This window comes from Setaria viridis, chromosome 3, assembly GCF_005286985.2.
Source record: "Setaria viridis chromosome 3, Setaria_viridis_v4.0, whole genome shotgun sequence".
In the NCBI taxonomy this organism is placed as follows: domain Eukaryota; kingdom Viridiplantae; phylum Streptophyta; class Magnoliopsida; order Poales; family Poaceae; genus Setaria; species Setaria viridis.
In genome coordinates, this window is record NC_048265.2 from 5,150,628 (window position 1) to 5,174,248 (window position 23,621).

General features: G+C 50.3%; 5 protein-coding genes across 5 annotated transcripts; 2 read left to right on the forward strand and 3 right to left on the reverse strand.

Annotated features, from left to right (window-relative positions):
• The first annotated feature begins 6,768 nt into the window (after window positions 1-6,768).
• LOC117846853 (proline-rich receptor-like protein kinase PERK15) lies at window positions 6,769-11,846 on the forward strand. The gene is made up of 8 exons (XM_034727951.2): window positions 6,769-7,629; window positions 8,235-8,780; window positions 9,261-9,347; window positions 9,449-9,519; window positions 9,905-9,981; window positions 10,261-10,408; window positions 10,860-11,021; window positions 11,290-11,846. Exons 1-8 carry the CDS (start codon window positions 7,014-7,016, stop codon window positions 11,599-11,601), a joined length of 2,019 nt encoding a protein of 672 aa, XP_034583842.1. The 5' UTR covers window positions 6,769-7,013; the 3' UTR covers window positions 11,602-11,846.
• A 1,294-nt stretch (window positions 11,847-13,140) lies between these two features.
• Window positions 13,141-15,975, forward strand: LOC117846852 (G-type lectin S-receptor-like serine/threonine-protein kinase At2g19130). The gene has a single exon (XM_034727950.2). The coding sequence runs from the start codon at window positions 13,391-13,393 to the stop codon at window positions 15,869-15,871; it is 2,481 nt and encodes an 826-aa protein (XP_034583841.1). The 5' UTR covers window positions 13,141-13,390; the 3' UTR covers window positions 15,872-15,975.
• A 2,157-nt stretch (window positions 15,976-18,132) lies between these two features.
• On the reverse strand, window positions 18,133-18,900 carry LOC140222333 (metallothionein-like protein 2C). Its single transcript, XM_072292588.1, has 3 exons — window positions 18,738-18,900; window positions 18,536-18,613; window positions 18,133-18,444 (listed from the first exon to the last, which is right to left on the reverse strand). Exons 1-3 carry the CDS (start codon window positions 18,800-18,802, stop codon window positions 18,342-18,344), a joined length of 246 nt encoding a protein of 81 aa, XP_072148689.1. The 5' UTR covers window positions 18,803-18,900; the 3' UTR covers window positions 18,133-18,341.
• A 1,177-nt stretch (window positions 18,901-20,077) lies between these two features.
• LOC140222332 (transcription factor MYB105-like) lies at window positions 20,078-21,185 on the reverse strand. The gene has a single exon (XM_072292587.1). The coding sequence runs from the start codon at window positions 21,175-21,177 to the stop codon at window positions 20,455-20,457; it is 723 nt and encodes a 240-aa protein (XP_072148688.1). The 5' UTR covers window positions 21,178-21,185; the 3' UTR covers window positions 20,078-20,454.
• A 707-nt stretch (window positions 21,186-21,892) lies between these two features.
• LOC117847431 (major pollen allergen Lol p 11) lies at window positions 21,893-22,906 on the reverse strand. The gene is made up of 2 exons (XM_034728643.2): window positions 22,568-22,906; window positions 21,893-22,467 (listed from the first exon to the last, which is right to left on the reverse strand). Exons 1-2 carry the CDS (start codon window positions 22,740-22,742, stop codon window positions 22,124-22,126), a joined length of 519 nt encoding a protein of 172 aa, XP_034584534.1. The 5' UTR covers window positions 22,743-22,906; the 3' UTR covers window positions 21,893-22,123.
• Window positions 22,907-23,621: the final 715 nt, after the last annotated feature.

Below are 23,621 nucleotides of genomic sequence, written 5' to 3' on the forward strand. Positions count from 1 at the left end.
ATGTGCATATCTCCACGTACTAGAGGGCAAGTTTTTGTCCTCTAGTGCATATGCTTCTAACTTTTTACCATTTTTTATATATTAGCAAATTAATACAGTTTGAAGTTGAAATTTCGTGTGGTTTATACCATTATTGTCCCACCTACAAGTTGTACCAAATCTTAAAATAAAATTCAAAGTGCCTACTTGAGCATGCGTACAGTACATAGGAATAAGACGAGAACGTCTAGTCTGGCTACTATCTTGCCAGCAGAGACTGATGAAAGGTCACGTCAGCCGTAGCTTTCCATGGCTTTCGAAGGATGGGCTATCATGGCGCAATGATCACAAGCGTAAATACGGTTTATGATTTTCCATTGATAAGCCATCAGCGTCGTTGCAACATTATTGCGCACAGGAATTAAGTGAAAAAAAAATATGCTGTACAGATCGATCCAAGCTAGGCTTGACTCAAATTGCGAATGACACGTACGTAACGGTTCATCGCATGACAAAATAATACAGATGAAAAGATGTGGTGAAAATTGTGAAAAATGGCATGGTGCGGCAAGCCGACAACCTTTTGCTTTTGCATGCCGTCTGAGAGGCTGCAGCTGAGCCAACTACACACAATAACTGCGCCGGCCGGTGGCCAGGCCCCGGCCGCCGTCGACGACACAAGCTTGCTACTTGCTGCATGCTTGCAGAATTCGGCCGGGGCGGAGAGCTAGCAGTTGGAGCCTTCGAGTGGCAGTAGGTCACGTTACGTTAGGTTAGGTTAGGTTTAGGTCAAGGGCAGAAGGCGATGAGCCTTTCCCAGATCGAAACGGCCGGTCAAATTAAAGCCGCAGGCGATTGGGCCTGGAACCACGTGCCCGCCCATCCACGGCCCGGCAGCGTTCCGTCTGCCCCTGTCGCCGTCGTCGGCGTCGCCATTGATGCAGCCCTAGGCCCTAGCTCCACAGCGTTTGGTCGGGTCCGGTGCGTGTAGCAGCCAGCAGCGGCCGTAGCAGGGCCCAAGGGCCAATATGCAGCTTCGATATAGTCAGTACTATGTCTGTTGTTGTTGTAATTATATATAAATTGCTCTCTGATCGGCTGTGTCGTTCGTGGCAGACTGAGATAGTCGTCAGTACGCGTACAGGGAGCTGACGGCCGGCCGGACGGCGAGTATGCAGGGACGGGCCGGCCGGCGACATGCATGCGCGCGACATCTCGTTTGCATGCCCGGCGTGCTCGGGCAAGGCAAGGCACCATGCATTTGTCCATGGATGGATGCAGACATGCGGTGCCTGTTTTCCTTGCATTGCGCATGCATCGGTGGCGTGCGGCGTGCCTAGAGAAGAATGCGGTGGGGGCCGGGCGCGTGGTCCCACTGGTTGGTGGGCCTGGAGTGCAGGAGTGAATCCATCGAGGCCTGGCTGGATCAGTGTGCATGCTTGGGCGAGCGCGGCCGCGAGCGACTACAAAAAGAGTTGCGCATGTGTTGTGGATGTAGATGTGTCAGGTCTAGTCGGGCAAGGTTAAAGCTGTGTGCGACTCTGTCACTGCTGACCCACTGGCTCGTAGTATTATATCGAGGACTCCTGATGAGCGCAGTGGGCCTCCTGGCTCTTATTGTGTTAAGATTATAAGAAAAAAGATTAACGAAAGGCCGATGGGAATCAGTTTCTGCTACCATCAGGAGTAGTACTATACTCTTCATACAAACTACTACCTCCGTCCTTAAATATATACGTCGTTTAGAATAAGCTAGTTAGTTTAAAAATGAACTAATTTGCTTATATATTTAAGAATGGAGGGAGTATTTGAGTGTGTCACAAGATTTCACAGCTAAATTTACTTTAATCGAAGCAAATAATGCCTCAAATTCCAGTAGTTTCTAATGCACAGATATTTTTAAACAGTACTCGAATGGATCTACACGCAAGGGTTTTCCTTTTCCCATTAGCAGGTTTGCATATTCCTATGTATGTGTAAGGCTCTAAGGTAGCCCATTTGTGCAACCAAATCAGACAATGACGTGGCCACCCGTACACAACGGCTAATTTCTAAACTTCAAACAAGTTTATTCTAAAAAACTTTGAAAGCTATTCCAATTATGGTTTGAGGCATAATCATAATGCAATGAAACAGCAATTAGCTTGCAAAAAGATGAACAATTCATACATGGCCAAGCACGCGCACACAAAATCAAAGATAATAGATAAGACCCAACCAGGACGAAAGAACAGTCGGGAGGCCCAGCCCAGCAGTATGGGCTGTGCAATTGGGGCCGACCAAAAGCTCGCACGCGCAACGCAGAATTAAGTGTAATAGAAGCCCATAATGGCCCGATGTGGGTTTTCTGGGCCTTCAGTTTGTTAGCCATCAATCTATAGCGTAATAGGCCGTTTTTCTTTTTAGATCGGGAAGAAAATGGTTGTGCTCGTGCATTGGTGGCAATGTCACTTAGCTTCTCTCAGTTCTCAATTCTCAACTCTCAAACAGAAAGATCAATTCCTAATCGCTCATATCACAAGATTAAGTCTACTCACAACTCAGAGCGTAAAAGGCAAGAATTTCCAAAGTGCAAAACTTTTTCTCAAAATAGGTAGTAACATTTTGCACTTGCACATGAGTACAGCAGGTGAATTCAACGATCGGCGACGGTGAGCACCGTCGTCGTCAGTCATGTGTCGAAACCGCGTGCCTGCTGCCGCCTGCCAAACAATTCCACGGCTCGCTGTAATCAAAAACCTCTCTGGTCCTGTGCAGCTGTTATCCCTTACCCGACCATGCTTGCGGATGCAGAGTTGACCCGGCGCCGCCGCGTACCCCGGCCGGTGATTTTGATAGTAGGCGTTCCTTCAGTTGGCAGCAGGAACATCATGTAGTACAAATTAAAATTAATCAGTGAGACCTTATGATTTGTATATATATGGTGATTGCGTATAAGCAGGATGCATGAAACAAATTAAGCTGAGTGGGTGGCGGTGGATGATTGCAGGCACATGGTCTGAAATCTGCAGTTGGAGATGCCTTCACGTACCAAGAAGCAGCACGCATCCTCCTCCGATTAGGCATGCAAATGCATCTCTTCCGTTCGAGCCTGCCTAATGATGGCTTCCATAAGACAATTACGTTTGCCGGCACTTGAGATTTTGTGCTGGCTGATTGAGTCCAAGACCTCAACTCAAGTATCCTGGTGTCACGATCAATGTCAAGACAACCACGCACATCTGCTGATCGAGTCCAAGACCTCAACCATATGCACTAGTATACCCTAATATCACATTCCATGCACAATACACACCACGCATCTGCTGATGGAGACACTTGTACAAAACTGAAACACCCAACTGCTGTAGATCATATATGATTAACTCGTCAATGCAGACAGCAGGATTCGCGTACGCGGCATGTGGCGCACGGATTATTCTATCGCCGTGGCTTCCATTCTTTATCTTCCCCTACTCTGCTCTCACTCTCCGCCGGTCAATGCAATTGGCCTCTCAAGCGTGATTTGTGTCGGGATTAACTTGGGAGCTCGAACGCGTGCTACGTCCTTGTGGTTAGTGGACAACATTGTCAACTCGTCCTTGTGATTTGTGAAGAATACCGGTAGTTTCGTCAACTCCGTACTGACTCAGCTATGTCTCTCTCAGTAAATGGTTGTATGGAGGTTGCCGTCAAGTATTTCCCTTTTAATTGTTTCCAAGGGCGCATAAAATCGTGATAAGAAAATAATTGTCACGTTGAGATATTTTTTTAACCTAGTTAGAGTTAGAGGAACAAATTAGTTTGCATTTTTTTTTGTATTTCCCAAGTGGAGGAGTATAAAATAGCAAGAGCGCGTTGCATACGTATCTATAGCGTCGTCCCTTTTGTGCTGCGAAATAGGAGCCATAAGGATACCCGCAACACCATAAGCTAGCCGCTGACTCGAGCCAGAAGAGAGAGAGAGAGAAACAGGACGCTTCGCTTGGCGTGCTGTGAGAGAGCTGAGAGCTCGAGAACCGTGCGAGCTAGGTGCGGAAGCAAGCGCTAGCCGCTTTGCTTTTGCACTGTTCATCGAGTGAACAGTTGCTTCAGCTGGCGACGTGGCCGGCCGTTGGAGACGCCCTGAGCGTGCAGTTCAGCTGGCTCCCGGGCCGGCCGGCGGCCAAATCAGGGAGCTCCACTTGGCTTTGCGCGCCTAAAACTTTCTCACAGGAGCTGGAACCCATGTGATTGGGGAGCGTAGCTGCTCGTGAGCTGTCCATCTCCTGCTTCCTACGCGTAACAAACGGCTCCTGATGACTGCTTCCCAGGTGGAGCCAAAGGGAAGGGTTCGCTATTATGGTCACACGTTTCTCTACGTGTTTAGGGGATGTTTGGGAGGGGGTGCTAAACTTTAGCACCCTCACTTTAGTCTATTTTAGTCACTTGTGTTCCCAAACAGGTGAGCTAAAACTGGTGGACTAAATTTTAGCCCCCCACTAATCCCTTAATCCCTTAGTCACTTGAGGGTAGCTAAAATGGACTAAATGGACCAAAAAGTGGTCCCCCGGACCACTTTCCCCCCTGTCCCCCTCCCCTCTCTTTCCTCCCTTCAGTCTCTCTCTCCCCGCTCCTTCACCTGAACCGCCGCCTCCACCTCGCCTGTCGCCTCCGCCTCGCCGCCGCCACCGCCGCCTCCGGCCAGCCCCGCTGCCTCCGCCACGCCACCGCCGCCTCCCCCTCGTCCGCCGCCTCCGCCTCGCCGCGACCTCCGCCGGCCCCGCCAGCTCCCGCGGCCTCCGCGCCGGCCCCGCCCGCGACGGAGGATCCGCCCGTGGAGAAGATGTTGACGGTGAGGGCCATGGTGGAGGCATCGCCGACCATCGGGCAGATGTACGCCACCCAAGTGAGTAGCGTGTGATTAGTGATGCTGCTGCTTGACGAAATATTTGCTAAACCTAGTGAAAAAAATGAATGGTACTACAAATGATTTGAGAACGCAAGACAAATCAAAGTACAAAGTGCACTACTATAGTCTGCATGACGCCAAACAAGCAGGAAGAGGAGGGGTGAAGGAGAGAGAGAAAACAGGGGCAAATCTGTCTTTTGTCAACACATGTGCTAAAATTTAGCCTCCTTCACAAACATCCTGAATGACTAAAGTTTAGCACACCATTTGATGGTGCTAAAATTTAGTCCAAGGCTAAATTTTAGCACCTTCCTTCCAAACAGGACTTTATTTGAGAAATGGGTCTCGTGTGAGTTCACACATACGTTTTCTTGACAGTTTCTCCTAGGCCGAAGAGATATTCCAGGGCAACGACGGATTTAGAACTCGAAGGAATGGGGCTCATTTTCCCATTCGTCTTCCATTTCTTTTCTTATTACTCTTCTTCATCGATGCTTGGAAATTTTATGAAGCACGGTGTAGGGGAGCTCTAGCTCCCCAGCTCCCATGTTAGATCCGTCCCTACTCCAAGACGCGTATGTATTTGCATTCTCTTCAGTTTCGTATATTTCGAAAAAAGAAAAAAACTTTCTAATCATTAGGTGCACCATGCAAATATGACACGTAAATGGTGTACCAAAATACTCCGTGACAGTGCTGCATCTATCAAAATGGACGATGAAAAGAATGGACGAACTATGCTCTGAACAAGTATCTGCCTGGTTCGTTTAAAAAACATTCTTGGAGTAAGTATCGAGGTGCCACCTCGGTGAGGCTTTTTTTTTTGGAGGGTGAAGCGGCGAGGTTCACAGCACGAATGAAGATTGATGAAAAGAGATACTAGGAGCTAAGCTTATTCCACAGCCACACTTTTCGTGGATAGATAGATTCAAAGAGCACGCACCACTTGCGCAGAAAATCGTAATACAAGATTAGATCCTCAGCTCCTCTCAGGCTCTCAACCAGGAGGCGAAGGCAATTTGCCAAGCTAACGACGAGGCCATTGCTGTCAAGCAAGCGAAGAGGGAGCAAGTCGAGAGCACACGTGACTATACATCCAAGGGCAAGGGCGTGGCAGTGTGTGCTCTAGATTCGGATGCCTCCATTTCTGCCGTGTTCTTCTCCTCTCCGGCTCCCCCCGGACAGCGCGTCACACAGGTCATCATCCCCACGTGTGTCCGGCCCTACGCCGCCAATCACGCTCGGCCGCTGCGCCGCGGGCCCGGTACTACCCTAGGCCGTAGGGCGCGGGCCCACCCACGTTGCGCGCGAACCTGGACTCCTGGACAAAGTGACAGAGAGCGAAGCAGCCGCCGGGTCAGTCAGCATCAGCAACCGAAAACGCCAGGGGCTGACCGGCGGGACCCATCACCCGCTTCCGTTGCCACAACATGGGACGGTGGGAGCCCCCTGACTCGGAGTGGTTGACGCTGACGCGCGGGGTCCACGCGGGGTAAAACCGCGGTGACCCGCCGTAAAGGCTGCGTAATCCAACGGCAGCAGGAGCCGTGAAAAAGGTGACGCGCGCTTTATCCGGTGACACCACCCAGCGTTCCCACCATTTCCCGCGGTCAAAAGCGATGGCGGGGCACCGCGGAGCGCTACCACGCGCAGGCCTACGACACTTCCCACGTCATATTCCTCGCTCGTCCCTGACATCTAGGTCCCGCGGACCCGCCGCGTCCATCTGTCGGTGACCGTGCCAGTGAAGCCTCCCGGTACGCAACGCAACGAACGACCGCGCTACGCTCACCCCACCCGAACGCTGTCGAGCCGCGGACCCACCCCGCTCGCGGGATGGGCGGGCCCACCACGCCCCCGCTGTCACCCTCCGCTTTCCCACCTCATTCCCCCCTCCCTCCGTCTCACTTTCCATTTAACGCTCGACCGCCCCGCTGCCTACTCGGCTGTGTGTGCTGCCGCTCCTCTCTATCTCCCGCTGCCGCTAGCTTGATTGATTAGCTAGCCTCCTCCACTTAGCTCCAATTCCACCTTTCCCACCGCGGATCGAGCGCGAAGCATCTTGGCATCTCGCCGTCTACTCTTCCACCAGTCCACTCTTACGCGCTAAGCAACCGACCGGCCCTAGCTCCGAAGCCGGAGCAGCGGGGGGGTTCGGGGCGCGATGTCGTCGCCGACGGCCGCGCCGGCGCCGACCACGCCGTCGGCCCCGCCGGCCAACAACGGCACCACCCCGCCGCCGGCGACCCCGTCCGCGCCACCGCCGTCCACCCCGGCAGCGCCCACTCCGCCGGCCCCCGCCGCGCCGTCCCCGCCTGCCCCCTCCGCGCCGCCGCCCTCCTCCCCCTCCGTCCCGGCCCCCTCCACCCCCGCCGCGTCCCCGCCCGCGCCGTCCTCCTCCACCCCGGCCACGCCATCCGCGCCGTCCCCCTCCTCGCCAGGGACTCCCTCCACGCCGTCCCCGCCCTCGGACACGCCGTCGCCGCCCTCGTCCGGGGGAGGAGGGAATAGGTCCCCGTCCCCGCCGTCGTCCGGGGAAAGCGGGGGCAGGTCCCCGTCCGGCCACTCCCCGCCCAAGTCCCACAACTCGGGCGGCGGCGGCGGCGGCGGCGGCTCCGGGCCGTCCACGTCGCTCGTGGTGGGCGTCGCCGTCGGGGGGTTCGTCCTGCTCCTGCTCGCCAGCTTCATCTGCCTCTGCTGCCTACGCAAGAAGCGCCGCCGTGCCCCGCAGCCACCGCCGCACTACGTGTACCCGCCGCCGCATCAGCCGCCGTACAAGGGTGAGTTTAGATCTCTCTCGTACACCTCCCGTGCCTGCCTGCCTGTCGCAGTGTCGCTGTCTAGATCCAGATCTGGTGTGCAGGTGGCGTGAGTAGTAACTAGTACTCTCGTTGCTGTCGGTTTCAATTCTTGTCTTCCTGGCAATTCGGGTGGCGGTGGATCTTACGTCGCGGCATGAACATGGGTGTTAGGTGTGTGGGTGCCCGATTCTTCACGTAGGTCTTGTTGACATGTGCAAAGTGGGGTGAAAAGTGTTATTAATTTCACTAAGAATAGAAACTATTTTCAATTTCAAGAGAATTGGACCTGGATTTCATTCATACTCACTAATCCTTAATTGTGATGGTGAAGTCTTAGTTGCTTACGACATGGTGTGCTTTTCTTATTGTTCAACAACAAACTTTCCTGTGATTACATTATCTGGTAGCCGTTGATGGATGCCATGCATGCTGTCTAAATCAAATGACATATTATATTCGCTTTTAGCTATTGCCTGTTTGTTTTGTTCGGAAAAGAAAGTAGGAGCAGCTCGGTAAGAATATAATTATGTTCTTTACCAGATGGAGACATAATTTATCTCACATGATGTTTCATCTTACTGCAGAGGATCCATATGGTGGAACATACCACCAGAGTTGGCAGCAGCAAAATGCGCCTCCTCCACCTCCTGAGCATGTGGTCAAGATGCACCCTTCACCTCCGCCAGCATATGCCAACCGTCCTCCACAGGCACCGCCACCGCCTCCACCAGCGATGTTAAACAGTAGTGGTGGGTCGGGTTCTAATTACTCTGGTGGCGAGATCCTACCTCCACCATCCCCTGGCGCTGCCCTTGGCTTCTCAAAGAGCACATTCACGTACGAAGAGTTGGTAAGGGCAACTGATGGATTCTCTGATGCCAATCTCCTCGGACAAGGTGGTTTTGGCTACGTTCACAGAGGACTGCTGCCTAATGGCAAGGAGATCGCTGTAAAGCAATTGAAACTTGGAAGTGGCCAGGGAGAGCGTGAGTTCCAGGCTGAGGTTGAGATTATCAGCCGAGTACATCACAAACATCTCGTGTCTTTGGTTGGTTATTGCATTTCTGGAGGCAAGAGGTTGCTTGTCTATGAGTTTGTCCCCAACAACACATTGGAATTCCACTTACATGGTATGCCTTTTCTTCCATTTTTGCTTCAGTATCTGTGATCCTGCATTCCACATGTTTGATTTTTCTACTTGGTTTCTCATTGGGACCATGTTACAAAGTTTGATTTGCACATCTAGGATTGTTCAGTTGAAGGCAGTCCTATAGCTGCCACACTTCAGCTAAATAAAAACTTCTCCTTCCCTTGATCATGAAATAATCACATGCTAACCATTCCTCAGAGCCACCGGCCTTTTCAATGCCACTATTGCCTGAAAAAAAAAATCTGATCAGCTGCATGCCCTTCGGCACAATTTTCTTTGCTTTATTCAAGTTGGCAATCCAGAGTCTTGCTTGCAAAAAGAAAAACCGCTTCCCTGTAGGGCAATTCATGGATTAATTGCTTATCCTAAAATTGGATTGAGGCATGCATGATACAAGTCGATTGCTATTTCCATTTGTCTCCTCTTGCGCATTGTTCTGACATATTTGCATCTTCTGCAGGGAAAGATCGACCCACAATGGAGTGGCCCACTAGATTAAAAATCGCTCTGGGTGCTGCCAAGGGTTTAGCGTATCTTCATGAAGACTGTGAGTTTAAATCCACAACAGCTATCTATATTTATTACAATATCTCATGCTAAATGTAGAAATATAGGAGGACCTAGTATAACATTTTTTTTTATGTGCAGGCCATCCGAAGATCATCCACCGTGATATAAAGTCATCAAACATACTTCTTGACTTCAAATTTGAAGCTAAGGTATGCTCTAGTTTCCTTTTTCTATTCTGGATGTTCACTGCTGACAGTCCATTTCTACTAAAACTGAAAATGTATGTCTTAAGCAGTTCTTATTTTAGGTTTACCATCTTGACAAAATTATATTACATTAGGGCATTTTGGCAGTCCACAAGTCATCTCTGTTAAAGGCTTGGACGTTGTTGTAATGTGGTTTCTGCTATTTACTCTATTTTGGATTTTTGGTAGCCATAACGTTTTGCATGGTTTGAATATTGTCACACTAATGGAATTTTTCCATAACCGCACTAATGGAATTTTTCCATAACCGCATTGGATGAGAAGTTATATAGCCTTCTTGCTTGAATGTCTAGGCCACTCGACTTAACTAACAAGCGACTCTGTACAGGTTGCAGATTTTGGACTTGCGAAGTTTACCAGTGATAACAACACCCATGTTTCAACGAGGGTAATGGGCACTTTCGGGTATGTATAAATGCTACTTTGTAATTGAAGTGTGGTGTTAGACATTATAGACATGCTGCATAAGCCACTGTTTGGCTAAAATTTTAAAGCACGAGGACGTCATTACTTATGCAATTTAGACTAGGTCGATAATATGGTTAATGATACAACACCCTAGGGGTTTTATTAACCTTGGCATTTGCATCATATTCTCAGCTAGCAGAGAGTTATTCCAACATTCAACTTGCTATGCTGTAGTAATAATTATGGCTTGCTAATCCCACATCTTCCTGGCTTTAGGTATTTGGCACCTGAGTATGCGTCCTCTGGAAAGCTCACAGAAAAATCAGATGTATTTTCTTTGGGAGTCATGCTTCTTGAGCTAATAACTGGGCGGCGACCAGTCGACACAACCCAAACATATATGGATGACAGCTTGGTTGACTGGGTAATTACTTCAAACATCTTTTCTAGCTTTGATGTTTTCATAAGCTTTGATGTATTTCTTGACTTCTATTAGTTAAGAAGCATATTTCTAGCCACTAGGTTGTATTGTTGTTAATATATATTATGGGTTTGTGGTCTTATACTACCTTGATAAAGTATCTGTCTATAGGTGACATGTCAATGTTGTTAACCTAGAAAGTAATTATCATCTATTGTTTTTTGGACTATGATGTATTTCTCGACTTCTATTAGTTAAGAAACATATTTCTAGCCACTAGGTTGTATTGTTGTTAATATATATTATGGGTTTGTGGTCTTATACTACCTTGATAAAGTATCTGTCTATAGGTGACATGTCAATGTTGTTAACCTAGAAAGTAATTATCATCTATTGTTTTTCGGACTATGATGTTGTGATCTTCCGGAAAGTAACATTACTGTACCATCTGCAGGCAAGGCCGTTACTGATGCGAGCACTTGAGGATGGTGATTATGATGAATTGGTGGATCCTCGGCTTGGAAAGGACTTCAGTCCTAATGAGATTGCAAGAATGATAGCCTGTGCTGCTGCATGTGTACGCCATTCTGCACGTCGTCGCCCGCGCATGAGTCAGGTAATTCATAAACATCTTTACCACAACCCTTGACTATATCCCTAAACAAAAACTTTCCATCAACATAATCTGTTCAACATCCACTTGGTGAATCCATAGCATAACCTTGAGAAATGTTCTGACTTCTGAGTTGGAACTTTGGTCAGTCTAGTTTCAGTGAAGAAAACATGCTACACGGGGTTCCATACAACTGCATTGCACCATTGTGTTCGCAATCATAGATTCACCTGGTGGTTTAACAGTCTGTTGCCTGGTTGATGATGGCCAGGTTGTTCGGGCTTTGGAAGGCGACGTGTCGTTGGAGGATCTCAATGAAGGTGTCCGACCTGGTCATAGCCGCTTCTTCGGGTCGTACAGCAGCTCCGACTATGATTCTGGCCAGTACAACGAGGACATGAAGAAGTTCAGGAAGATGGCGTTCAACAACAACAACTACACCAGCAGCCAATACAGCGCGCCGACCAGCGAGTACGGCCAGATACCGTCCGCGTCGAGCAGCGAGGGCCAGCAGACGCAGGAGATGGAGTCGGGCGCGATGAAGAAGAGCGGCTACAGCTCGGGATACAGCGGAGCATCGTGAGGGAATTCCCTTCCTCTTTCTTTCTTTTTGTTTTCTTATGACGTCTTCATTGCTTGCAATTTGTAAAGTCTGGCTGAGTTATATAACCAAAGTTGCTGACTTGCGTGTGGTGTACCCGAGTTTGACCCGAGTATAGCTTCTGGTTAGCTGGAATCGTTGATTCTTTCATAAGTGTCCATGTTTTGCTGTGCAATTGAAAGAGAGCTAATTGACTGTTGATAATAATACCCTGTGGCATGGCTTCACTCCTCTTCGTCGATGAGTCGTGTCAATAGCTTTTTCTGTACCGTTTCTCCTGCGTCGATTTGTTCAGGAGATCTGTGGACTGTGGTGATGTCGATTCTCATGATCAGGTTCTTTTCCTGTGACTTTGTTCCAGTACATGTATGCTATCACGGGTAAAACTAACTGGGTGTGATGCTTTTACCGCAAGTGAAGTTTCTGCGATTCGCTGGAGCCAGTTTGTTAGGCGGGGTGTCCCGGGAAGTCAGATGTTTGGCGTGCTGTGGTTGCGGTTCCTTGGAAGCATGGCACATGCGACAGCTCACGGGATGAGGCATGGACGCCTGGTTGTCTCTCGCGTTCCTTCCTTTCCATGCTTCTGCGGTGGCGTCCGACGCGTGACCCTGAGCGAATGAATGAAATCTTGGATGAGAGCCAAAGCCAACGCAGGTGCGCGCATGTTGTTGGTCTATAGTGGCTGTTGCACCTGTCGTTGCTGGGCCTAATGTGTATCTGACATTCTGGCTCCCATGCGTCACGTCTTCCGTTCTGGAGGCTGGAGACATATCATCCCTGAATCCGACGGCATGTTCAGAGTCACCACTTGGTCCGTGGCTGGTTTGATGGGCTGTCCATTCTGGTGTGGCCTAAGGCTAATGATGATTGGTAGTAGGTTGTCTAAAAGCAGGCTGTCCTTAACGTTTCTTGCCCTCCCTTTCCCTTGTGAAGAACTGAAGATGGATATCTTGCCAGATCATGGCGTCTCCTCCTAGATAGAGTTCCTAGTTGCCCAGGCGGGAGAGAGAAGCAAGCAGCCTGTGCTTACCATTTCTCTTCGGATGCAGCAGTTGGCACACCACTTGGGCTTAAGTTAATTTAGAGAGGTGAAGATGTGCACACACACACACAGTTTCTCACTTCTAGGGAGGGAGTTGGTGCTAACCTGTACAGCAACAGGAGCCATAATATGTACGGTACTCCAGTAGGCATGATGAGCAGCCTTCCACTTGCCTCGGATCCTCAGCAAGTCGTGACGGATAATTCCGTATCAGATTGCACAAACTCCGGCGACACAAGTTCGTGATCCATCATTGACTTGACCCCCGGCTGGCTGGAGACCAAATGTGAACGAACGAACGCCCATGGGCCATGGGATGGAAGCTTCGTCATCAGCACCGGAAGCCCTTGTTTTCCAGTCAGCCCTGGAAAACGCCCTTGTTTTCCGCGGGAGCTCGCAGCCTGCGGCAGCAAGTCGGCCAGCACATGGCAATACCTCCTTGCATTATCTTATACAGAGACATCACGTCGTCGTTGTGCAGTGTACCCACCACTAGTGGGAGCCCAAGTTGGTACCTGTGCTTGTCCTAGTATGAGTATTCCAGAGGAGAGCAGATAGCGGACCAGATTTGACTCGGGTCGTCGACGACTTGCCGTTTCTGCGCGTTCTCTGCAACCTCCTCCTTCGTCTATATCTCCTCTTCTTCCTTCGAATAGCAGAGCAGGCGTGCATGAATCCCTCCATCCATCGTCACAATTCATACTTCCTACTACCTTACCTTGTTTGTCCATGAATCCCCTCCACATATTGCTCGCCCTTCTTCTCTTCGCTTCCCTGCGAGCTCCAGCTCCCGCTGCAGGCGCAACAACCGACACTCTCGCGGCAGGCCAAGCGCTCGCCGTCGGGGACAAGCTCGTCTCGAGGAACGGCAAGTTCGCGCTCGGTTTCTTCCAGCCATCAGCCGACACCAGTAAGTCCGATAACATCACCTCCCCCAACTGGTACCTCGGCATATGGTTCAACAAGATCCCAGTCTTCACAACCGTTTGGGTCGCCAATAGAGAGCAACCAATCACTGACCCCAAGCTAGCACAGCTGAAAATCTCGAGCGATGGCGACCTTGTCATCGTAAACCGTACCACCCCCGAATACACAGTCTGGTCCACTCGCATAGCCAATAGGACAGGAACCAGCACGAACACTACCAGTGCCGTTCTCCTGGACACTGGAAACCTTGCCCTCACCAAAAGCCCATCATCATCCAACGTCACCTTGTGGCAGAGTTTCGACTACCCGACCGATGTCGTGCTTCCGGGCGCCAAATTCGGCCGGAACAAGCTCACTGGCTTCAACCGTCGGGGCGTCACGAGGAAGAGCCTCATCGATCCAGGTCTCGGCTCGTACTCCGTCGAGATCGACACCACCGGGGTGGTCCTCAAGCACCGCAACCCGTCTGTGGTGTACTGGAGCTGGTTATCCGGAGCGTCGACACTGAAGCTCATACCGATACTCAAGACGATGCTGGAGGCCAATCCACAGACCAAAGGTTTGATTGACCCCGTATATGTTGATGACGATGAAGAGGAGTACTACATGTACACTTCGCTAGACAACTCATCTCTGACATTCGTCTCACTGGACATCTCTGGCCAGATCAAGATGAATGTTTGGTCACAAGCTCAGCAGTCATGGCAAGCCATATTTGCTCAACCTGCTGACCCCTGCACTTCGTATGGTACCTGCGGACCATTCACGACTTGCAACGGCACCTCACATCCATTCTGCGAGTGTATGGAGAGCTTCTCCCAGAAGTCACCACAGGATTGGGCGCTTGATGACCGAACAGGAGGCTGCATCAGAAACACTCCGTTACATTGCACCAGTGAGAGAAACAAAACAAGTTCCACAGATATTTTCCACCCTATTGCTCGTGTGACATTGCCCTATGACCCCCAAAGCATAGATGGTGCTACAAATCAGAGCAAATGTGAAGAAGCTTGCCTCAATTCCTGCTCCTGCACTGCCTATTCCTATAAAAGTAGCAGATGCTCTGTCTGGCATGGGGAATTGTTGAGTGTAAACAAGAATGATGGCATTGACAATAATTCTGAAGATGTTCTTTATCTCCGCCTTGCCGCTGATGATTCGCCAAATTTGAGAAGTAATTCGAGTTGTTATTTCATTAGAGTTATTATTCCAGCAAGCATAATCGGTTCTGGGTTACTAATCCTCACGTTGTTGTTCATGATTTGGAGAAAGAAATTCAAATGGTGTGGTGCACCGTTGTATGACAGTCAAGGTGGTGGTGGAATTATAGCCTTTAGATACACTGATTTAGTTCATGCCACTAAAAATTTCTCGGAAAAGCTTGGAGCAGGTGGTTTTGGTTGTGTATTCAAGGGAGCGCTAAGTGACTCGACTGCTATAGCGGTGAAAAGGCTTGACGGTGCCAGTCAGGGAGAGAAGCAATTCAGGGCTGAGGTGAGCTCAATTGGACTGATCCAACATATCAACCTAGTCAAATTGATTGGTTTCTGCTGTGAAGGTGATAAGAGGCTGCTTGTGTATGAACACATGTCAAATGGGTCTCTCGATGCTCATCTATTTCAGGGCAATGCTGCTGCCCTAAATTGGAACACCAGGTATCAAATAGTCCTCGGGGTTGCTAGAGGAATGTCCTACTTGCATCAGAGTTGCCGAGAATGCATCATACATTGTGATATTAAGCCACAAAACATACTCCTCGACGGATCATTTGTTCCTAAAATTGCAGACTTTGGGATGGCAGCATTTGTAGGCAGGGACTTTAGCCGAGTTCTGACTACATTTAGAGGAACTGCAGGGTACCTTGCCCCCGAGTGGCTTGGGGGAGTTGCTATTACATCAAAAGTTGATGTTTACAGCTTCGGTATGGTACTGTTGGAAATCATATCAGGTAGGAGAAATTCACCTGAAGCATACAGCAGCGGAAACTATCATATTGAATATTTCCCTGTGCGAGCTATCAGCAAGCTTCACGAGGGAGATGTGCAGAGTTTGATGGATCCACAATTACAGGGCGACTTCAATTTGGAAGAGGCTGAGAGGGTTTGCAAAGTTGGATGCTGGTGCATCCAAGATAATGAGCTTCATCGGCCAACAATGGGTGAAGTTGTCCGTGTTCTTGAAGGTCTGCAGGAGATTGATATGCCCCCAGTGCCAAGGCTGCTTGCAGCTATCACACAAGGCCCTGGAGCTATAACAGAAGGCTCTGATGCATCTTCGGTGTGATAATTTATAAATACTATGTAGTGGACGCTACAAATCTTTGTTTCAGAAATTTTTAATGCTCAAATTTGGAGCAGAATGAATAGAGGAAGTCTTCGATTGCTAAATCATGTGTTCTTATGGTCCCCTTTTCTCTTATTTTACATTTTAATGATCGACCATGGCATGCAAGCATTGTACTCAATTTTTTTTTCAACAGGAGTAGCAAAATTCTGAGAACTAGGTGTGTGTATGTTTGTTGATGATTCATATAGTTGACATACCAGTACTAACTGCTTAATTTAAAGATATGCCGCTTCTAAGTTGCTCATTGAAAGAAGCCACCACTAAGTTAGGTTGTCCAAGATATGCTGTTATTGAGGATAACATGTTTTCTTCCCTAAAAGAGGCATTTTATATGGCCCCATATTTTCAGATAGATCAATGCATTTACCAAATACTTGAATAATCAACCGAGGAAACAAGAAACTAAAACTACACTCTGATCAGGTATGAATAAAGCTTTCAAGTAACTACAATCTTTGTTACTAGCTAAACACTAAACAGGTAATAAACAAGCACTAACTATAACTGTTCCTAAACAGCAAAATAAATATTCACTGGTCATAAATTATCAAAGGCAGGGATACTGACATTAAATCACAGCAGAAAACTAACACTGACAGGTTGGAACTATCGGTTACCTTCTCCTGCAGAATGAAGCACTTGCCCTGGGCGGCTGGGCCGAATCAGAATCTTGTGCCATCGGGATGACATAAAGATGGAGACGACAGGGAGCTTGGTGATTGGTGCCCAGTGCGCCAATTATTGCAACCGGAGAGCATCGCGCAACAGCCCTCAACTGATGAGTGGAGGAGCTCTGCAAAATTGAGAGTGCTTTCCAATCTTTCAGGTTCGATCCACATGCCTCCTTATTGATGGAGCATCACGTCTTGGAAGAGTGGAAGTGAATCATCAACAGCAGCTGATGCCTGGCCTAACCATAGTCCGGTCCCAGTCCCACAGATGGCGGCGGATCAGTCCAGATCCTCGACGTCCAGGGGCGGAGAAGGTGAGGATGGCGCAGAGCATGAGGATCTGCCGGAGTATCAAGAGAAGGAGCAGGCGCAGATCTCCGGCGTACCATGCCGCCGGCGAGCGCCATCGCCATGACAGATCTACGGAACCGAGGAGCACAGCGGGCGCAAAACGGGGGATGAATTTGAAACATTGTTATCTGACTTGAGGGGTTTTCTGCAAATATTTGGATCGCGACTACTAATCGCGATCCAGATCAAGGGGTTTCTGCAAATATTTGGATCGCGACTATTAATCGCGATCCAAATCAGGGGTGTTAATGTAAATGTTTGTATCGAGAATAATAATCGCGATCCGAATTAGGGGGTAATTTGCAAAACCGCTCCCTCCCCCGTCTCGCGCCGCCGCCGCCAGTCTGCGGCTGACTTTGGCGGCGAGGCCGCTGGGCTTCAGTCCTGATGGTGATGGAGACCACCCTAAGCTCCTCCAACTCTTCACCGGCTACGACGGAGGACACGCCAGCGCAGAGCATGGATCTGGCGGACGCTCCCATCCTGTTCAGCACCGGCTCTCGCCGGAGCGGAGCGTCGAGACGATGAGACGGACGGAAGCTTGGAGCCCTCGCTGCGCAGCGCTTCACGGTATCTCACGTCCGCCGCCTCCCGCCATCGGAGCTGCCAAGCCGTGGCTTTTCATTGCGCCTGTCGTAGCTGAGAATCCACGGCAATGGCCAATGGCAACCTTCACAGCTTCACTCCCCATGGCGGCACTGAAATCTACCTAAGGATGTGATGTTGACTCTGGAGCTGATGACTCGTTTACCTCAATGGGGCGATAGGTCAAAACGAGTTATCTGATTTCAGTTAAGGATCAGAATTGCATGGAGTTATCATCATTATCTCATTTTCTAGCAATGTCAACTCTGAAGAAAAGTTCAGACACTGTGGATGGAATGAACAGGGTTCCAGATTCAACATTGTTGTCATACTGTGGTTAATGGTTCCAAACTTCACATAACTGAGGCTAGGGATATCCATTCAAGAGAAAATGAAAGACAAAGAGACCTATGTTGTTCTAGATTCACATCAGTTAGAGATTTCAAACAAAAATAAAATAACATGGCGATTGTCTGATCTTTGGACGAGGAGGTGGAGAATAGGCGATGTTGCAAGAATCTTAACGTACTCTATGAGGTAGCAGTGCCATATGGAGCCTCAATTTTCACTTGTACCATTCACAGAAAGATCTTAGCCAAACTGTAATTACGTTTTCATTTCAATTGGGCATGTAACTTTTCCCCCAATAGGCAGGCACATATAATTTCCTTGATACAGCAGTGTTCAATTAACCACAATTTTCAGTCGGCAAGATCTTATTTAGACGCTGGCCTGCTACTATATAATACGTTCTGGGGGGTTCTCCTTCCTCCTCGATCGTGCTCCATGGCGGCGGCGCCTCAGTTGCAGCTGCAGCAGGAGCAGCCGCAGCTGGTGCCGCACTTGCAGGTGTTGCAGTCACAGCCGCCGCTCTCCATGGCGGCCTCGAACCCGCCGGAGCTCCTGCACCCATACGCAGTCATGGTTCAGTAACAACAGCAGCGGCGGCGACGAATCGAGAAGACGAAACAAAGGATCATTCCGTACGACTTACGCCTTGTTGGTGGCGGCGACGATGACCATGGTGGTGGTGGTGGTGGAGGTGGCCTCCACGTCAGGGAACATGTTGCAGCTGCATATATGATCATTGTAAACACATTCGTCAGTTCAGATACATGATCAGTTACTGCAGATTTCGTCATGGAAAACGAAACAACGATCTCATCAGGTGTTGCGAGGTTCGATTAGGTTCCTACCCGCCGCATCCATTGCCGCACGTGCAGCCGGAGCCGCACCCGCATTTGCCGTTGCAGCAAGACATGCTGATGATCTTGTTGATCACGAGAAGGGAAGCAGGAACTGGTGCTGAGGAAGGTGTAGTGCTTCTTGCGCTCTGCTTCGCTTGTGATGAGGAATGGCGAGGGCGAGCAGTGGTATAAATAGGCCCGGCGCCCGGCGGCGACGGCGTGGTGGCGAGGTGCACGGCGATGCCCGGAAAAGAATGGACGCGAGCGAGGCTGGGACCACCACCACCTGCTTTGGGAGCAGGAATATGGATACACAGAGACTGGCACAGAGAAAGAGAGGTTGACGAGCTCTCTCCTCCTTTCTTTCTCTTGAACTTTTGGAGGGAAAAGGGAATTTTCCTGCAGTAATTTCGCTTTACTCTCAAAAAAAGTACGCTATGTCGGCCATATCATCGCGGCAAGAAAAAGGACGTCTTCACATATGAAAATCATGTAAATCATTTTTTTTCAGTAAAAAGAAAAGGGGAGCATATATGCAAGGGGGTCGATGATGCAGGAATACCGGTGATGAAGCGTTGTTGAATTGTTAATGCTGGCCTGCTGGGTGGAAGCATCAATCAGGTGGTGTTGGTGCTCAGGGTCTGCAGAATCCAGCGCCAATTATACATTGAGAGGCAGGCTCAGATGAAAACAAAAACCGAGGTCCCAAAATCTACAAGCCGTCTCCTCCTCGGGCCATGTTTAGGTCCCTCCAAACTCCCAACTTTGACACTATGCAAAAAGAAGATTCCCCATCACATCAAACTTATGGTACATGCATGGAGTACTAAATGTAGATGAAATCAAAAACTAATTGCACAGTTTTGTTGTACTTTGCAAGACGAATCTTTTAAGCCTAATTAGTCAATATTTGGACAATAATTCACAAATACAAACGAAACACTACAGTTGCGCATTTATGGCAAAATGCCAATTTTACCACTCCCAAATTGGGAACTAAACAAGGCCCAAATGTCCAAACCAAATGATTTGATTGCTACTTGACTGTTAGTCAAAGTGGTAGAAAATATGCCCAAACACATCGTGACTGGCAGGAGTACATGAGAAGCTATTATCGCAAATGTCCCCGAGTTACAATGCAAACAAAGCTGCTTCGACAAACGGCGTGTTTTTTTTCTTCATGATTGCACCTTATACTTCGAACGTCTGAAATTAGCAAAATTTCAGGCTGTTTTCAACGTGAAATGTGAACCAGTAAGATCGCTTGAACATACGGCCCTAGTTGGAGTTCTCCATGAGCCAGGCAGGAGGAACAGGAGTGGTGTGGCCGTGTGGGGTTGGTGCCGGCGGCGGGAAAAACGCCTGCTATGAGCGATTGGGCCGCACAAGACGGCCTGATGGGCTGCAACCTCGTGCCGTCGTTGCCAGCCCATCAGGTCTGATGGGCTGGGTTTGCCGACAATACGTAATTCGTAACTGAAGAAAGATGACTGAGACAGTTGAAGAAAAAGACCATCAAAAAAAAAAAGTTGAAGAAAAAGACCATCAGACCAAATGAAAAAAAATGCGGCTGGCTAGCCAATAACATCATCGCCCTCTTGATTTGGAGACAAAGATAACAAATTTTCATTACAGTTCTCATGCAATGCTACTACACGGTAGAAACTTTTCTTCAGGAATTCATCGGAAATCAGAATCACAACAAAAATTAAACGAGAACAAAGTCTTACGGCGCCCGAACAGCCTGCACCATCGCCCTGAAGACCGCCATGGCCGTGAACGCCGGCCAGAGCCTCATCTCGAGCAGGTCCCCGGCGCCGACATCTACATCCATTGCCGCCGCCTCGCATGCATCGTTCCTGGCCTTGTTAATAAGATCCCCAGGAACCAGTGGGAAGAGGTCGAGGCACGCGCCGCTCTGATCTTCCCCCACAGCCTCGTCGGGCGGCTGGCGCCGGAGCACCGGGCTGCCGTCCCTGGCACTGGTCCTGACATCCCCGGGCACCAGAGGGAACAGCGGGAGCGTCCCGTCGTGGCGGCGGCGGAGTGGCGGCGGCGGCGGCTGCTGGTACAGCTGCTGCCGGAGGACGGTGTTGCAGCGGTTCTTGATGTCGTTGTCGGTGCGGCCCGGGAGGAACCTCGCGATGGTGGACCACTTGTTGGGGAACACGCGGTGGCACGCGACGACAAGCGCGTCCTCCTCGGCGGTGAAGGGCCTGCCGGCGGCGACGCCGGGGGCCAGGTGCTGGCACCAGCGGAGGCGGCACGACTTGGCGTTGCGGCCGGGGAGCGCGGCGCTGATGCCCTCCCAGTTACGCGCGCCGTGCAGCCGCACCTGGTCACGCAGCACGGCGTCCTCGTCCTTGCTCCACGACGTCTTCCTCATCGCCGCCGGCCGCTCGGCCGCGGAGCTCGAGCCGCCGCCGGGCGCGTCGTCCGGCGCCGACATGGACGGTTGGTTTCTTGCAGTTGCGGCAGGGAGAGTGGATGCGGCGGGCAGGTTGCCTCATATAGTTTGCGGCCCGTGGCGTGGCCGACACCGGGTGTGAACCGACAACGATGCAGTTGGAGTCCGCATACACATACAGCTCGTAGTCGTAGCTCTAGCCGATGCCGATCCTGGAAGAATTCACGACGCGCACGACTTGATTTCTTTCCGGTTTCAGTACGCTGAGGCCCCGACTTGAAAGGCACCCCTTTCCTTTTCTTTTCCAGACCTTCTGAAATAATCTCCAATGTTGTAATCGTTGAACAGAAGGAAAGCGTGGCTGAAGGTTGAAGACATCGGCTAAGTTATAGTTGCTGGATGCTCCGACGGTCTGTCGCCTGATGAGTCAGAAATTTTCAGGCGCCTGATGAACACTAGCAGCTCCCTTTGCTTCTTTTCTTTTGCAGGGACGGGTATGTTTGTTGATACATAGTATGTCCAAAACATACATATTCAAAAATCAAGTGAATATGAAGTTTCAGACATTAATATGGTAGTTTTATTTTAGAAGAAACACGTTCCATTTTAGACCACAGGATCCAGTAAATCGCTGGCCAGTTAATTGGTTACAAAGTCTGGAAATTGATCTAGCCAGACAGCATCGTACATATAGTTCAATCACTCAATTGTAAAATTCAGACTTTCAGAGAATGTAGAAGCTTGATAGCAAAGCTGATGAAAATCAAGAATTTGCATGCAGAATACTTGTTCCTTTTTTGTTTGCCAAGGTACCAGCAAAGATTATTAATACAACTACACACAAAACGTTGATAACTACCAAGGGAAATCAAGACGCAAACTACTTTTATTTCTAAGAAAGGAATCTGTTCGCTAACATCCATCGTCCATCAAAATCGATCACTGTGGTCTGCTGGAAGACGAAACCCCAATGTTAATGTCGATCTCTTCAAGGGTTCTCGGACGTGTCGTTGTAGAGGGCGTAGGCGCGGAGGATCTCGCCGCAGTTCTGGAGCGGCTCCTTGCGGAAGAAGGCGATGGGATTGGCGTAGCGGACGGCGTTCTGCTCCATGCCGTTGTTGCGCGTGAGCGCGATGCGGGAGCGGTCGCGGAACTGCTCGATCTCGGCGCAGTCCGCCTCGGGGCTCTTGAGCAGCACCACCTCGCAGATCTCCTCCTGGTGGTCGTCGCCGATGTCCATCCGGTACCACCCGCCGGCGTCCGTCGTCGCCTCCGCCTTGTCGTGCAGCTGCATCGTCTCGAAGTGCCGGCACTCCATCTGCACCGTCGCCCCTGCACGCACGCCACGCGCAAGCTCGACGTCGTCAGTGGCGATGGCGATGGCATTCAAGTCAATGGCAATGGCAATGGGTATCCGCCGTCTCACTCTCACCTGCGATGTTGTGCGAGGCGGTGGTCTCGAACCCGGCGCGGCAGTTGTCGCAGTAGACGCGGCCGGTGACGACGAGCCCCTTGTGTGGTTGGCCGGGCGCCGGCGCGGCGCTGGCGACGTCGGCCACGGCCGTGGCGGCCAGGAGCAACGCGATCAGGCTACGCAGCTGCGGCATCGCGCTCGATCAGTCCTCTTCTCTCCCTCCGGCGCGGTATAGCTAGCTGGTGCGATCTGAGATGTCGGGCACGGCTTAAAAATGGCGAGGTGAGGAAGACGAAACAGGCGTGAGAGGCGGAGCTCGTTTCTAGGCACCGGAAGGGCTCAAACTTGTCCATTGCCCTTTAATTTCTTTGAGCTTTTGACCACGCATGCCGCATGCGGGGAGCTTAAAAGGTGTAAGAACTTTTAGCAGTGTCAACGCGATTTAGTATTAGAGCGTCTCCGAGAGTCTGTCAAAAAATTTTTCCCCAAAATCATGTATCGTGGTTCTACTAAAAATTTCTTTCCTAAAACCATACCATCCCACAGCACATCTTTAATAACAAATTTCTCAATATTTTAAAATTTGCTACATCAGCATGCGTGGACCCCTGAGCTGGGCTGCCCCCTTCCCCGCATCTCTTCTTTCATCCGCCCATCCTTATCTCATTTGCTTTTTCTTTCTTCTTTCCTTTTCATCCAAGCACGGGCGGCGGAGCCCCTGGGAGCGACGCTGCCGCCTGGTCGGTCCCAGGCGGCATGGGAGCTGGACTGGCACACCCCGCACGGTCCGTCCTAGTGTCACGGGCTCGTGGCAGCCTGGAGCGCAGCAGTGCGACGCGAGGGGAAGCGCCGGTAGGCGACGCACCGAGGGCTCGGCGGAGCAGCGGGGATTGGAAGCACCGGCGAGCGGCTCCCGTGGCGGCAGCCATGCACGAGGCTCCACCCGGGGGTGCGGAGGGGGCCCGACGGTGACTAGCGCGGCCGTGGCGGGGCCCAACAACAATGACGGCGGTCACGATGAGGCTCCTCCTGAGGGCAGTGGCAGGGGTCGCGGCGGCCTCCGCGCCGGCCG

Excerpts from the sequence above, each read along its gene's own strand:
- LOC117846853 (XM_034727951.2), top strand. The coding sequence starts at position 7,014 with ATGTCGTCGCCGACGGCCGCGCCGGCGCCGACCACGCCGTCGGCCCCG. Across the intron at positions 7,630-8,234 it reads GCATCAGCCGCCGTACAAGG|AGGATCCATATGGTGGAACA; the intron begins GTGAGTTTAGAT and ends ATCTTACTGCAG. Across the intron at positions 11,022-11,289 it reads GTCGCCCGCGCATGAGTCAG|GTTGTTCGGGCTTTGGAAGG; the intron begins GTAATTCATAAA and ends GATGATGGCCAG.
- LOC117846852 (XM_034727950.2), top strand. The coding sequence starts at position 13,391 with ATGAATCCCCTCCACATATTGCTCGCCCTTCTTCTCTTCGCTTCCCTG.
- LOC140222333 (XM_072292588.1), bottom strand. The coding sequence starts at position 18,802 with ATGTCTTGCTGCAACGGCAAATGCGGGTGCGGCTCCGGCTGCACGTGC. Across the intron at positions 18,614-18,737 it reads TGCGGCAATGGATGCGGCGG|CTGCAACATGTTCCCTGACG; the intron begins GTAGGAACCTAA and ends TCATATATGCAG. Across the intron at positions 18,445-18,535 it reads GTCGCCGCCACCAACAAGGC|GAGCTCCGGCGGGTTCGAGG; the intron begins GTAAGTCGTACG and ends GTATGGGTGCAG.
- LOC140222332 (XM_072292587.1), bottom strand. The coding sequence starts at position 21,177 with ATGTCGGCGCCGGACGACGCGCCCGGCGGCGGCTCGAGCTCCGCGGCC.
- LOC117847431 (XM_034728643.2), bottom strand. The coding sequence starts at position 22,742 with ATGCCGCAGCTGCGTAGCCTGATCGCGTTGCTCCTGGCCGCCACGGCC. Across the intron at positions 22,468-22,567 it reads CGCCTCGCACAACATCGCAG|GGGCGACGGTGCAGATGGAG; the intron begins GTGAGAGTGAGA and ends GCGTGCGTGCAG.